General features: G+C 51.1%; 1 protein-coding gene across 1 annotated transcript; it reads left to right on the forward strand.

Moving 5' to 3' along the window:
• Positions 1–134: 134 nt before the first annotated feature.
• On the forward strand, positions 135–5,598 carry WFIKKN2 (WAP, follistatin/kazal, immunoglobulin, kunitz and netrin domain containing 2). Its single transcript, XM_005243648.3, has 2 exons — positions 135–698; positions 2,820–5,598. The coding sequence occupies exons 1-2, from the start codon at positions 498–500 to the stop codon at positions 4,329–4,331; spliced, it is 1,713 nt and encodes a 570-aa protein (XP_005243705.1). The 5' UTR covers positions 135–497; the 3' UTR covers positions 4,332–5,598.
• Positions 5,599–14,109: the final 8,511 nt, after the last annotated feature.

Raw genomic sequence — 14,109 nt, forward strand, 5'->3', positions numbered from 1 at the left:
AAATGCCATTCTTAGCATAGGGAAGTACTTTAGGTCTAAAGGGGTTAAGAAGGCCTCCCTGCATTCAGAAACATGCAGGGGTCCCACCATGCCAGTTCCAGCCTTTTGAACTCTTTCCAGCTTTTTTTTCTTGCAACAAATCTGTCTGACTGCCACCAGGACATAGGAAGCGTGTGCCTGTCAAAGAAATCAAGTTTACTTTTTCTGACTTGTTAACAGAGGCAGGGTATAAATAGAGCTAACTCTGCTCAGACTATTAGCATTTCTCTTAAAATAAGGGGGTAACTTCCTAGGACCTTTAATCCAATGAGGTCCGGACCAAACTGCACTATCTGCAGAGGCAGCAAAGGAGCTTGCTGAAGTTTTTACAGGAGGCAGGTGCATTTGGGTTCCTCGCAGATTTAAGGCTTACCAAAAAAAAAAAAAAAAAGCAACCCCAAGCAAAACAAGAACTACCTCCAGCTCGGTCCCTGCCATTGCCCTGGAGAAGTTCTGAGATGTTGGTGGTGCCGTTCACTCGATGGATGTGGATCTTGCTGGGGAAGAGCAGTGTCCTCTTGCTTCTGGAGGTCTCCCTGAAGGGGAAAGCTCTACCTCCCATCCGCTACTCCCACGCGGGGATATGCCCCAATGACATGAACCCCAACCTGTGGGTAGACGCGCAGAGCACTTGCAAGAGGGAGTGCGAAGCTGATCTGGTGAGTGATGCGCATTTTTATCTCTCTGCGTCGCGGGCGATGGGGTTTGTCAGTGGGCTTGTTTGCACCGCAGCCTGTTTCTGCTCCAGATAGAAAGGTGCCGGCGCCGTGCGGGACTTGGTGCAGGCAGCGCACGTATTTAATTGACCCATGACCTATATAACATGGAAAAGCTTCCATGAGTTATCAGTTAAGTGGGGAGGTGGGTGGCAGCTGACATGGTTGCTGATGCGGGTACGGCGCTGGCTGTTTGATCATTTTCCTTGCTTTCTTGTCAAAAGAAACATCCGAATTTGATACTCCAGAACTCAGCGTGCTCTGGGGCCAATCCGTAATATTTTAGCAGTGTCACCGTGCTCTTTGTTGTTAGTGGCCGTCCATGAGCGCTTTATATTCCTGGGAGGAATCCTGTATGAAATGGTTTCATTTAACATGTAAATTGTCAGCCTTTGCTGCACTTGAAACACAAAGCGTGCTTGGAGTGCAAAACAGGGGCATGGTTAAAATGACCAGGCAGATGTTCTCTGTGATGCTCCCAGCTCAAAATGTGCTTAGCTTACCGCCCTAAAATCCATTTTTCAACCTGTCAGCCCTGCCAGCTCAGCTGGCATCTGAAAATACCTGCTCGTCCTGCCTCTTACATCATGTCCAATGGCAAAGCTCTGGCAGCCCAAACCAGGCTGACAGCAAGGCTGGAAAAAGTCATTGGGTTTATGCTCTGTGGACAGGTTGTTTCTGCAGTGCTAAAAGGAGCGAGGAAAAAATAAATAGAGAAAATACTGGCCATCAAGTAAACAAAGACATTTGCTCAGATGGTTCCCATGTGTTAGGACCGAAGGTGCTCTTTTTCCTTTCGCCATTCCCCAACAAGCCTCTTCTGTTTCACCTACAAGGTGCAGCAATGAATAGTAAAACACTTGCAAAGCCCCAGCAGTGGAGGACGGTATTTTAATCATTTACTGGCCAAAAACTGAAAGCCAGAAGCCACTGGCTCAAAATCCTCGCTTTTGCCTTGTGGCTCCTTAGCCCCAGCCGAAAACGTCGCCCATTCTGGTTTCTGCCTTCGCTTCTGAAACCTAGCAATGTGCTGCTGGAAAGGGGGATGAGTTATGGTATTAGGTCATCTTTTTCCCAATAAGGAAAGGATACTGGACCCGGGGGAAGCTGTTTAGTTTGGTAGCTGAAAAAAACCCCATGTTGTTCTCACTTCTGGAGAAAGCTGTTGGATTTCGGGGGGGTTGTAGGGGTTTAACAGGCAGTGGAAGTGTGCCCTGTTGGGTACGTGGTAGCAGTCTTCGTCGTCCCTTCAAGTAAGCCGTAACAAGGCAGCAGCTGGGACCACACGTATCCAATACCTTCTCTGCACAGAAGATGAAAATTCTGCTAAAATTAACCGCCATTTAGAGCTGACTGTAGCTGAGATGGGGTATAATAAATCACTAGAAGAGCGATGCTGCGTTTGAAAATAGGACTAAAATAGGTCAGAGGAGCCGTAATGAGCTGTTTTGGGTTTGTTTTTCTAAATACCATAGAAAAATTATTTTTGGAGCAAGAATTTCTTTACTTTTGAGATATTCTATTATTTCCTCTACAATGTGAACAATTACAAATCCTTGGCAGTTTCAGCTCCAAGGGTAGGCTGTTAGTCTCAGGGAATTCAAATAATACTTTACATACTTCTGTGGAAAATAAGGAGGATTACTGCCTACAGCCATATGATAAGTCTTTCCATCCGCTCTTGTTTCTCAGGGCTTGTCCTCAGGCATTTCGGAGAGCGCAGAAGGGGGGTTGTTGGTTCAGTAGTCAAGCAGTCCATGTGACTCTAAGAAAGACTTATGATGAGGTTAGTGTTTAAGAAACAGAAATACATTTTCTTTCTCGAGAGTCTCTCCTGAAGCGTTTCAGAAAGCCTGGTCCGTTTAGACACCTCCCGGGAGCTGCTGGGGGGATGTTCCTACTCGTTGCCGGTGGGGATGCTGAGTTTGGGTCCACAGCCCTCTGTGGCAGAGCAGGTCCCCTGAGCTCACACCTTGAAAGTTTCTGGGCCCTCTGCTTGCTGTGTCTCTAAAAAGGACTTTCCTCTGTCCCCAGTAACGATCGGGTTATTTTCTTTCTGTGCAGGAGTGCGAGACCTTTGAGAAGTGCTGCCCCAACGTCTGTGGGACAAAGAGCTGCGTGGCAGCTCGGTACATGGATGTCAAGGGGAAAAAAGGGCCGGTGGGAATGCCCAAAGAGGCAACCTGTGACCGCTTCATGTGCATCCAGCAAGGCTCGGAATGCGACATCTGGGACGGGCAACCCGTCTGCAAGTGCAAGGACAGGTGTGAGAAGGAGCCGAGCTTCACCTGTGCCTCCGACGGGCTCACCTACTACAACAAGTGCTACATGGACGCAGAAGCTTGCATCAAAGGCATTACACTGAATGTAGTCACCTGTAGGTACCATCTTACCTGGCCGAACACCAGCCCTATCCCACCAGAAACAACTGCTCGCCCTACTACTGCCTATTTTGAGACAACGGTCATCGATATCTTGCCGCCCGCTCTAGTGAACAACCCCGTCCATCAGTCCGTCTACGTGGGAGAGACCGTAAGCTTCCTCTGTGACGTTACAGGGAGACCCAAGCCAGAAATCACGTGGGAGAAGCAGGTCGATGGGAAAGACAAAGTCATTATGAAGCCAAATCATGTCAGAGGGAACGTTGTGGTCACCAACATCGCCCAACTGGTCATCTACAACACCCAGCTCCAAGATGCAGGCATCTACACCTGCACTGCCAAGAACAGCGGTGGCCTTCTCAGGGCTGACTTCCCTTTGTCAGTCATCAAAGGAGAACCCACATCCAAAGAAGCTTCCCAAAACAAAACCCATTTTCCGACCGATGAGTGCCTGAAGCAACCAGACAGCGAAGACTGCGGGGAAGAGCAGACCAGGTGGTACTACGACGCAAAGAAAAACAACTGCTTTACTTTCATCTATGGGAACTGTAACAGCAACCTCAACCACTTTGAGACCTACGAGAGCTGTATGTTAACGTGCATGAACGGCCCGATCAACATCTGCAACCTGCCAGCCCTCCAAGGCCACTGCAAGGCCTATGAGCCCAGGTGGGCCTACAACAGCTTGACCAAGCAGTGCCAGTCCTTCATTTACGGCGGGTGTGGAGGCAACGAGAACAACTTTGAGAGCCGGGAGGCCTGCGAAGAGATGTGCCCTTTCCCAAAGAACACGCACTGCAAAGCTTGCAAACCGCGCCAGAAGCTGGTGACCAGCTTCTGCAAAAGCGACTTTGTCATCCTGGGCCGTATAACAGAGCTGACTGAAGACCAAGACTCGGGACATGCCTTGGTGACAGTGGAGGAGATCCTCAAAGACGAAAAAATGGGATTAAAATTCCTGGGGAAGGAACCACTAGAAATCACGCTTTTGAACATGGACTGGAGCTGTCCATGTCCCAACATGACCACAGTGGATGGCCAGCTCATCATCATGGGAGATGTCCACAACGGCATGGCTGTCCTCCAGCCAGACAGCTTTGTGGGGACCTCCAGCATCCGGCGCGTGCGGAAACTCCGCGAAGTCATCCACAAGAAAACCTGTGAGCTTTTGAAAGAGTTCCTAGGATTGCATTAACCTCCTTCACACGTGTCCGCCTTCCAGATCCGTGTGTTACGTAGGGCTAACAAGCGCTAGGCTAGTGCACAAACTAAACAAGCTGTTTGAAGGTACACTGTAGGAATTATGCAGAACCCTTATTTTAATCCATTAATGATGCTTAGCGACAATGTAGTATGGTCCTTGGCACGTACGTAAACCAGCAGCAAAAGGCTATTAATCTTGCATTGAAATAAATTTGTCCATATAGGAATGCCATATAACTAGATGACTCACTGCAGTAATTATACAATTTTTATGTAGCTTCCATCATAAATGATGGAATTCATAGCATTTGTTTAGCTAATTGGTACACAGCTAAGTAATATATAATGTCAACTTAATCTGTCCCATTTACGGTATGGAAATGCTATGGTAAGTCATAAGTAAGTCACACGCTTGTCTCCTTATAGCAGCACTAATATTTCAAGAGAAAAGCCTGTAAATTATTGTCTATATTTACAATTGTGCACATTTAACCCATCTATGCATTATGAATTTGCTTCTTTTAATTGAAGTTTTCCTAGCAGTTTTCTTTGGAAAGTATCTCATTTCTAAACAGCAACGACTGCCTACCCTGCAATCCTTGCTGGAGGAAAAACTCCCTTGACCCCTATGCCCAGGACAACAGGTCCCTGCAGAAGCTCAAGGCACAGTCTCATCCCGAAATTACTCTTCTGTCATCAGAACAAGGTCAGCAAACACCCTCATTCCACTGCACTTCCCTGGTTTTGGTTTAATCAATATGTTATCTACCACAACCAGTCCCAGGCAGAGGGGCGGCAGGGCACTGCCAGCTGCCTTGCTTTCGAAAACCCTTTACACCTGAGCATGTGCAGCGATTTACAGCTTATTTTCATTAGAAAACCTGCTTTTATAGGAGAGAGAGTAAAGTAAGAGGAGTCAGGACAACATTTAAACTAGACAAAAGCAACAGGCAGCCCGCAGGCGGTATTACGCAGCCACAAAGCTGCTGAACCCCAAGTGCACAGCCACAGGCACGCCGAGCGGACACTCTCCAAAGGCACCGCCAGCGCGCCCCTTTCTGAGCACTCTTTCAATCCCCCAGCAACATTTTCTGCCAGGCCACTGTATATACGCGTAGGAATCAATACCCTAAGAAAGAGAGCACGGGCTGTGGGTGCGAGCACATGCGCACACCTGAGATCGATCATTTTAACATGCGTGTGTCTGAAAAAAATGTAACATTTACCTATGCAAAAATGCTTAAATAAAGAAAAGGCTGATGCTGGAAAAATCCTGCCTCGCTACGGGCTGTCATTGCGGGGCAGAGGAGCGAGCACGGTGCGGGCAGCCTCGTCGTTGCTCTCTGTGGGGTGGGTTCAGCGAGCTGCTGCGGTGGTGCTGGAGCTTTCTGCCTTGCAAAGGGGCCAGTGGAAGGCTGGAGCGGTGTCAAGGCCCGTCTGGGCGAGAGGAAGGCAGGCGCAGGGAGCAGCACTCCGTGGTGCCATCTAACGGGTGGCAGGATGGGGGCTGTGCCCCGCAGTGGGCACGCCGCTGCTTTTGCAGACCTACGTCAGGGCTGGGTACCATAAGGGCTGGGGGAAGGAGATTAAATAGGCAGGTGCTGGGCTTCAACATGACACGCAAGGCTCTAAACCCTGCGCACGCTGGGTGCTTTGCTGTTGCAGGGGGGAGATCTGACAGCGGGGTAATGGTGCTGAGCGCGGGTCCAGCTCTGGCTCCCCTGATGGCTTTCCATGCCCTGCACCGGCAGCCGAGCCACGGCAGAGACCACAGCACAACAGAGAACCAGGCTGCTCTCCCAGTGGTCTGGGCTTGGGTTATTTCCAAAATGCTCTGGCAACAGGAACAGATCTAAATGTCTGGTTATTTGTAGAGTTTTGTAAGAAGCTGGGGGGGGGGGGGGGGGGGGGGGGGGGGGGCGGGGCAGAGGAGGCTGGCTCAGACCTGCAAACAGAGAAATACCTGCCTGGTTTTTTGTCGTTACCTTTCCCAAGCGTACGTGGGAAAAACTCCAATTAAAGGTCCGTAACGTTTGTGTAGAATCTCATAACGACCATTTGCCGCAGCTGGGAGATGCCGGCCCCGCTGCCCTCCAAAGCGGTTGGCATCTCTGCAGGGTCATCCCTGGCTGGGGCAAGTGCCGCTGTTTCGACGGCTCAGCTGTCATTTTTTGAGCAAGCTGTAGGAAGTGGCATGTTCTTGCCATCCTTTCCAACACGGAGGCATCGGAGGATGAAGGTTTAATAAAAACTGGCTTTATATGGTTCTTTTTTTTCCCAAAAGCTAAAGGATTTTGCAAGTGTGGGAGTGTTGGAGTGACTCGGGAGACGTGTACCCGGTTGTTCCAGAAGAGCTGGGATGCAAACGGAGCTGCCAGCAAAAAGCACACGACTCGCTGCTCTCCAGCTAGCACATTGCAGCGCTTCAGCCTGGGCTCTAAAGCGCCGTGGTGGCTTTTACTCCCCGTGAAACCCCTGGGAAGAAGCACTAAAGTGAAGTGAGTGTGCAAGTGATGTGCGGCGCTGGGACCCAGGGCTGAGCAAGGCGCGCCGTGGCCACCACCCCGCTGCGGGCACGTTGGCCTGTTGCGTGAGGGCTTGCTTGCATGGGGCATCCCATGGGGACTTTTTGGGTCAGTTTTCCAACGTGGTGCGGTGGGAGGAAAGAGCCCAGCTCCCTGGCACGGTTCTGGCACGCTCATGTAGCTCCTGCCCAAACCTCCAGAACCAGGCTGCTTCTGAGCCTCGTGGTGTCTGCGGGATGGCTCTGCGGTGGCTGTGGGACACACAGGCAAGCACCAAACCCGGCTGCCAGCCCACAGTGGCCCCACGGGCCCCATTCTGCTGAGGGTCAGGCTGACCCGTTCGGCTGCTGTGCCGCAGGTGTAGCAGCCGGGACCAGCTCGGTGCCAACAAGCAGCCCCGCAGAGGCTGGGTACCCAGAGAAGACAAACGCTGGCCATGCCCAGCCTGGCTGCCAGCATCCCCCAGGACATGCAGGGCTGTGCTCCGCTGCCCAGAAGCCCCACGGCTGCCCCGGGGCGGATGGAGCAGTGCCATGAGCATCCCCTCGCCTGCTCGCCGGGGTAAAAACCATCCCTGGCTGCCCCGTGAGCACCACCCCGCCCCGTGGCACAGCCCTGACCCTAACCCCAAGCCTCCACCTTCTGACCTTGAAGAGTTTAGCTCTCCACTCAAAGCTAGTATTTTAGTTCAGCCTCTTATTAAACCCTTAAGAAGCCTAAAATTCAGGTCCAACCAGTCAGCCAGCCTGACGGAAGCCTACACACAGGGCCAGGCGCTGCAGGATGTCGTTAAAGCCTTTGCAAGGCTAAGAGGTACTCACATGCGGCTCCCGCTCAGAAAATCCCTTTTGTGTGGCTCACCCACTCGGTTTTCCATCCTGCTCGCCGGGACGCATCTCTCTATGCTGGAAGGAAATGCCGGTGCTTGAACTGTGTATTAAATGTATGAGAGGAGGGAGAGAAAGGGAAAAGCCTGCTTGCCTCCTCTGCTCGCAGGGCAGCGGGCTGGGAAGGAGCACGAGTGCCTGTTTGAGGCTCCGGGGAAGAGCTGGAGGAAGGATGCCACCTCCAAAGCCATGCAGCCCCAGCCGGTGGCAGCTGTCAAAGCTCTCCTCCCTTTGCGGATCCCAGAGAAGCAGCATCTCCTGCAGGCAGCGGTCTGGGAAGCAGCGAGGGAGCAGACCCACGTTAGCTGGGTCCCAGACCTGCAGGAGCTCCCCAGGGCGCTGGGACGGGTCTGAGACACTTGTGGGGAGGCGGGAGGAAAGCACGGAGCTGCTGGCACAGCGCAGCTTGCCCACCTCCCTTTGCTTCCTCTGGAATGAAGACAAAAAGTGCAACCCATGAATCTGCAAACCCTGCAGCTAGAGCTGAATGGAAACCGTCCGGCACTTGGATCCAAAACGGAGCCACAGGTTATGGTGCAAAGCGCCGGTGCAGCCCCGCTCTGTTAACGGGGGGCAGGGGAGCAGCGATGGCCACAGCTGCTGCACGGGACAATCGGGCACACTGGTGACATACAGGGCATGATGCACAACACAGCCGGCGGCACAGGGCACGAGGGCCTTGTGGTAGCACGCACGGAGAGATGGCTGGGTGGTTACTCAGCGATAGGATCCTGCATCACCGCAAAGCCCAGAGCAGCTGAGTTCAAAGGGAAGAGGAAATTGAGTGTGTGCTCATTGCAGGGGCTTGCAATGAGGTCAGGTGGAAGTTTTTATGGGCAACCAGCTCCAGAACTAGGAGCAAACAGAGGTGATGACGCCACTGGAATATGATTCAGACAGCAAAGGTATTTAAGAGCTTAGTTCCCAGTTGTTTCAAAGGGAATTAGGGACCCCTGCGAGAATTACCGCCTGGCCGTGGGTCTGGGTTCCTGAGGGAGGTGGCTGGGATGAAGGTCATGCATGGCTTCAGCCACCACCTAATGGCTTCCTGCAAAACGGAGGAGTAATTTCAGCTGGCACCAAATTAGCACCTTGCACCACGAGACCTACTTCCTCCACCTGAAGCACCTTGTGCCCTGGTTTGCTGTAATTCGTGCGATGTGCACGTGCTGTGAAGTTCTCCACGTCTATAATTACCAGGAAAAGCTCATGGCCAGGCTGGGTATTTACAGCGAGGCTGGATGGAGCCAGGTTTCCGAAGGCACGGCTGCAAAAATGTCACCCTGAGCAAGAACTTCGAGTTTAGAGCCTGCGTTTTTATACCAAATATTTAGCGTTTCCCCCTCTGCCAGCACTGGTTACTGATTGACTACAAGTGACCTCCAACCGCCTTATTGACTTACAGCGGCTGTCAGAGGACAAAAAATGAGCCCCATGTCCAGGATCTGAGAAATACTCTGAATGGAGGTTGCACAACTGAATAAATGTTCTGCCAGCTCTTTAAATCTTCAAAAAGAAAAAAACAACAACAAAAAAAAAGTCAGCTTGAGCTCCTGATCTACAATGCAAACACCGGTGGGATATGAAGATAATGCCGCAGCACTAGTGGATGTATCTATGAGCCAAAAAAGTGGCACAGCCTGTCTAATTCACAGCTATTTATGGCTGGGCAAATGATGACATTCAGGCCTGAGAGTTTAGAAAGCAGATGGCAAATCTTCCAAAGGCTGCTGTGTGGGTCAGGTTCCAAAGCCAGGAAAAGTCCGTGTTTTCCTCCGTGCTCATCCCTGTTACTACTGCTGGTCTCAGCCCGCAGGGTGCCAGGCGGTGCTGGGTGCCAGGCGGTGCTGGGTGCTCACCCACCCAGCTCCCCCAAGCCTTGGGCTGGCTGGTGGGCACCAACCTGCACGTGCTCCGGCAGCCCATGGCCACAGCCGCTCTGGCGACGGCAAGGAGAGCAAAGCCCAAGGGACATGAATGTCCACGTTTCCAGATTACGGCCAGTTTGGGGTGGGGACCAGCCTCCTCCAGACCCCACTCTGGGGCATCTTGTACGATCCCCTGGGGCACGGGACACTGGTGCTTATGGGATAGAAAGGGCCATGGGGCTTGTCCCACCTGGCAGCTCCTACCCCCTCCTCTCATTTGTCCCAGAGATGGCTAGAAATGCAGGAGGCCAGAAGAGGGCTGGAGAAAAAGAGAAGGAGAAGAAGGTTTACCCAGAGGGAGGAGGGGGAACATTTTTTTGCCTTAAACTGGCATGACAACATGGTAGTTGGACTGGATTAACTGCCATAAAAAGGAACTACCCACGAAGGGGTTTTTGCCTTCTCTTCCTCCTCCGCTCCACTCCTAACACACCCAAAGCAAGGCAGGTACTGTAACCCGTGTAAAGGACGTGACTTCCTCTACTGCTTGAAATAAATAGAAAAACAACAGCAATAAATCTCCAGGATCAGATGGTATTCACCCACGGGTAAAAGTACCGACATAAAAAAATTTGCTTAACCATTAACTGCAGTGGATAACCTTTGCTTCAGCCTGCAGCAGGACCAGAGGGTGGAAGGTGGCAAATGTGGGGCTAAGTTTAGGGAAAGGTTTTAGAAAAGGGTTCCTGGGGGCTGGGTAGGAAAACCAGCAGGTCTGGTAGAAACCATGATAGAGGATAGAAGTCACCGCTGAATGGTAAATGTGATGTAAAGAGGAAGAGTCTGTGGACTTCAACAGAGGGAAGTGATGCTCAGAAACACTTAACTTTCTTTGAAGTAGTCACGAGGACAGAGATGGTCCAGCTGATAGAGCTGGCTCGGATCACGGCCTTACAGCAACTTCCTCACCCAAGGCTTTTAAAGACATTTAGCTGTCCTGCGGGGAGAGGTAAGGCGGTCTCTGGAGCCGACAACGGGCTGAATCATCGGAAAGCAAGGGTGAGACCGAAAGGTCAGCTTTCACAATGCAGGGAAGTCATCGGCAGCATCCCAGGGGATCTGTGCGAGGACCTGGGCTGCCTGATGTAGGTGGTCTGGAAGAGGGATGGGAGAGGTGGGTTACAAAGGTCGTTGCTGAAATCAGGTTACTTAGGGCTGCAAAACCGCAAGCTGACTGTGAGGAGCTGCAGAAGGGAATCATCATACCAAGTGACAGGATGATAAAGCAGCCGATGAAATGCAATGTTGATTAATATACCCAGGCGAAAAAGCAAGTCCTAGCTGTGCACCCCTACGAAAACCTCAAACAAGCTTTTCCCATTTGAGACCCGGATGATCCGCACGTGGAGCTGAGTGCTCTGCCTCTGGTGCGCAACATCGCACCGCTCGAAACAGCACCAGCAGCTCGATGGCTTGCACCGCTCCCCGGAACAAGCACAAAAGCCTGTGGACATCTTAAAAACCCAGCAGCACTTGCACGTCATGCTCAGGGGCCGGGTTGGTTACTTGCTAGGAAAACCCTACCGGCTATTAGAGACTTGCTCCTAAAGAACCAGATACATCCCAGCCCCATCAAGACAATTTTTGCTGAAACAGGCACCTTACCTCCATCTGCCCCCACCGGCACACCTTGCTGCAGGAGGGACAGCGGTCACGGACACAAACCTTCCAGGTCCGGAGCCCCGAGCCTCTTTGGAAGGTGCCCACAACTGCTGCATCCACAGCGCTTGGGGAAGGTGCTGGAAATCCCAGAGCTCCGTCTGGAAGCGGCTCCAAGGTCGGCTCCAAGTCACTGCACACCGGGACAGAAAGTAAGATGCCAACCGGGCCATTACAGGGCCGGGGCTCGCTGTCCTGAACAGCACTCGCCGCAGGACCAGGCAGGCTCGGGTTCTCCATCCAGTGGCGCCCAACCCATCATTTAATCACACGAGCCAAAGGCAAGTGCCGGCACCCAACCAGCCACACGCACAACTACTGCACCCAGCGCGGTGGCCCCAGGGTCTTCCTCCCACGGACACATCTCCCTAGTTTTGCAGTATTCTGGGGTGCAAGGAGGAACCCCTCGGTCCCTGAGTGCTGGAGCAGGGGCAGGAGGGCCGGCAGCGTGGGGCATCGCCGCGTGGGGACCTGGCACCCAGCACCCTCCAGCTGCGACTGGATGGGCATCGCCCCAGTTAATGCCACTGTTTCACAGGCCCTTGGCTGTATAATTTACATTTCCTACCTCCCCCCAGCTCCACGGCTGGTCCTCACTCAACCCATTTTATCCTCGTCTGGTCAGTAATATACCCACACAGATTTTAGGTTTATCAGCGGGGAAAAAAAATAATACAGTAGGAACCATGATAAGGCAATCAAATCCATTTCCAGAGCTGCAGGAAAAAGACACAATGTATAATTTATTTGAGGGTTTTTCTCTCCCTGTTTGCAGATTGCACAGTTTCTAAATATATTGGTCCAGTTATTCAGAATTATTCATGAATCTCTCCGGTGAATAATACTTGACCTGCAGATCATCCAGAAAGTGAATATTGCAATCAAATTCTCCATTTCTGCTGTAATTTATTGTAGCTAACAGATGTATACTACTCAGGTAATTAACTCAGGATGAAGCTCACATTGTGTATTTGATTATAATATTTGCAATTCACAATTTTCACTGTGCTAGCTAGCTCCAAAAGTCATCTCGTTAAGAGGCGGGCGAAAGTATCTTATCTCTGACATAACGAAATTGCTACTTTTATCAGTCAGTTTGGTGTTTTGGGGAAGGAGCAGCCGCCGGCCAGCACGTGTGCCCAGAGCCACTGTGCTGGAAGGGCTGGATATAGACACCGCTGCACAGAGCCAGCAGAGAATAAACACAGATTAAAAGGAAAAAATTAACAGTTTTCTGGAATCTACTCATCTAACAGGTGTGATAAGCAGGACTGACACCAAAATCTCCTTATGTATTGGGTCTCTGCTGATGTTTTTTCCCTGAAAATATCAGGAGCACGGTGGCGTGGGCATTTTTCTCCTCGAGTGTCCAGCCCATGCCCGTGCTCAGGATTATTTACCGCGTTTGCATGATGGGGCTGCCTGGATGGGGGCCACACTCCGTGAAGAGTGATGGGGAGCTACAACTCACAACTGTGTGCAGAGCTCACAGGCCAAGCAGACGGGTGACGGGATGCAGCAAGCAGTCCCTCGGTGCCACGGGTGACGGGATGGAGCAAGCGGTCCCTCGGTGCCACGGGTGACGGGATGCAGCAAGCGGTCCCTCGGTGCCACGGGTGACGGGATGGAGCAAGCGGTCCCTCGGTGCCATGGCCCTGCAGAGCATCCTTGGTGCCGCTGGAAGGGCTGGACCACCTTTCGGCAACTGCCACTTGTTGGGTTTTCGGTTACAGAAATACCTAAGCGCACTGACAACCCAAAGCATTTAGGGATCATGAGTCACATCTCCCAGTGTCACAAATTTTGCTTTAAAAAATGTTATTTCTTTTAAATAAATAAATTCTTGGGTGTTCCAGTTGTTCTTTTAATTTGCCTTCAGAGGGCAGAGCCCTTCAGTGATCACAGGTTTATGCTTTCCTTTGCCACAGCTAGTATGAAATGTATACTCATTTTTTTCTCACTTTTATTTGTGAATGGAAGTTTAAGGTCTCACTCGGAGAATCTCCCAAGCAGAAGCTTTTGGAGATCTCTCAGCCCTGACGAGCCTCCCGGGAGGGTCAGGAGGAGCAGTGTTGCCACCTAGGGACTTTCTATGAGCTCTAAAGAAGTTTTCTCCAAACTGGGATGCTCTGATGCATTTCACATGGGCACCTGCTCTTCGCCTGCTCACTGGAGGTGTTTCTGGGGGGTCCTTTTGGCCTGGCTTCTGTTTTCCTGCAAAATTATTAGCCCTTGTGCCTCAGCAATGAGTGCCAGCCAGAAATTCTGCCCTGCTGCCTCATAAAGCCTGTCACCCAGCCCCTCGGGCGGTGGCTCCGGGAATATATCCATCCCGAGATGCACTTCTACACCTGTTACTTATCAACTCCATTTTTCATGTTTAGCTATAGAAGTTTTTCAGCAGACCAAAATTGAAGGAGGATTTGCTGCTCCTACTCTGGCAGGAAGATTTACACATGAACAAATGATTTGTAACAAATCCAGTGTAAGATAGATGGAGCTCCTTCTCTTGTTCACAAATTATTCACAGACTATGGGTTTGAAGAGGAAGACATTTTTTTCCTTGCTTCAAAAAATACATACACATGCATTTTTTTATTATTATTTATGACTACTTTCACTGTAAAAACCACTTCTGAGAGCATCTTTTGCAGAATTATTGCAGCTCACAGGTTGTTTAGCTGGTAATCTGGAGAAAGGACAGGTTTGGGGGTTGGCGTTCTTTTTCCTTTCTCCTTTTTTTTTAGTAATTGCCTTGACCAATGAGATTT

The sequence above is a fragment of the Falco peregrinus genome, chromosome 2 (assembly GCF_023634155.1).
Source record: "Falco peregrinus isolate bFalPer1 chromosome 2, bFalPer1.pri, whole genome shotgun sequence".
Lineage (NCBI taxonomy): Eukaryota > Metazoa > Chordata > Aves > Falconiformes > Falconidae > Falco > Falco peregrinus.

Bases quoted from the DNA above. Each gene is read 5' to 3' on its own strand.
- WFIKKN2 (XM_005243648.3), top strand. From the start codon at position 498: ATGTTGGTGGTGCCGTTCACTCGATGGATGTGGATCTTGCTGGGGAAG. The intron at 699-2,819 runs GTGAGTGATGCG...CTTTCTGTGCAG, and splicing joins GGGAGTGCGAAGCTGATCTG to GAGTGCGAGACCTTTGAGAA.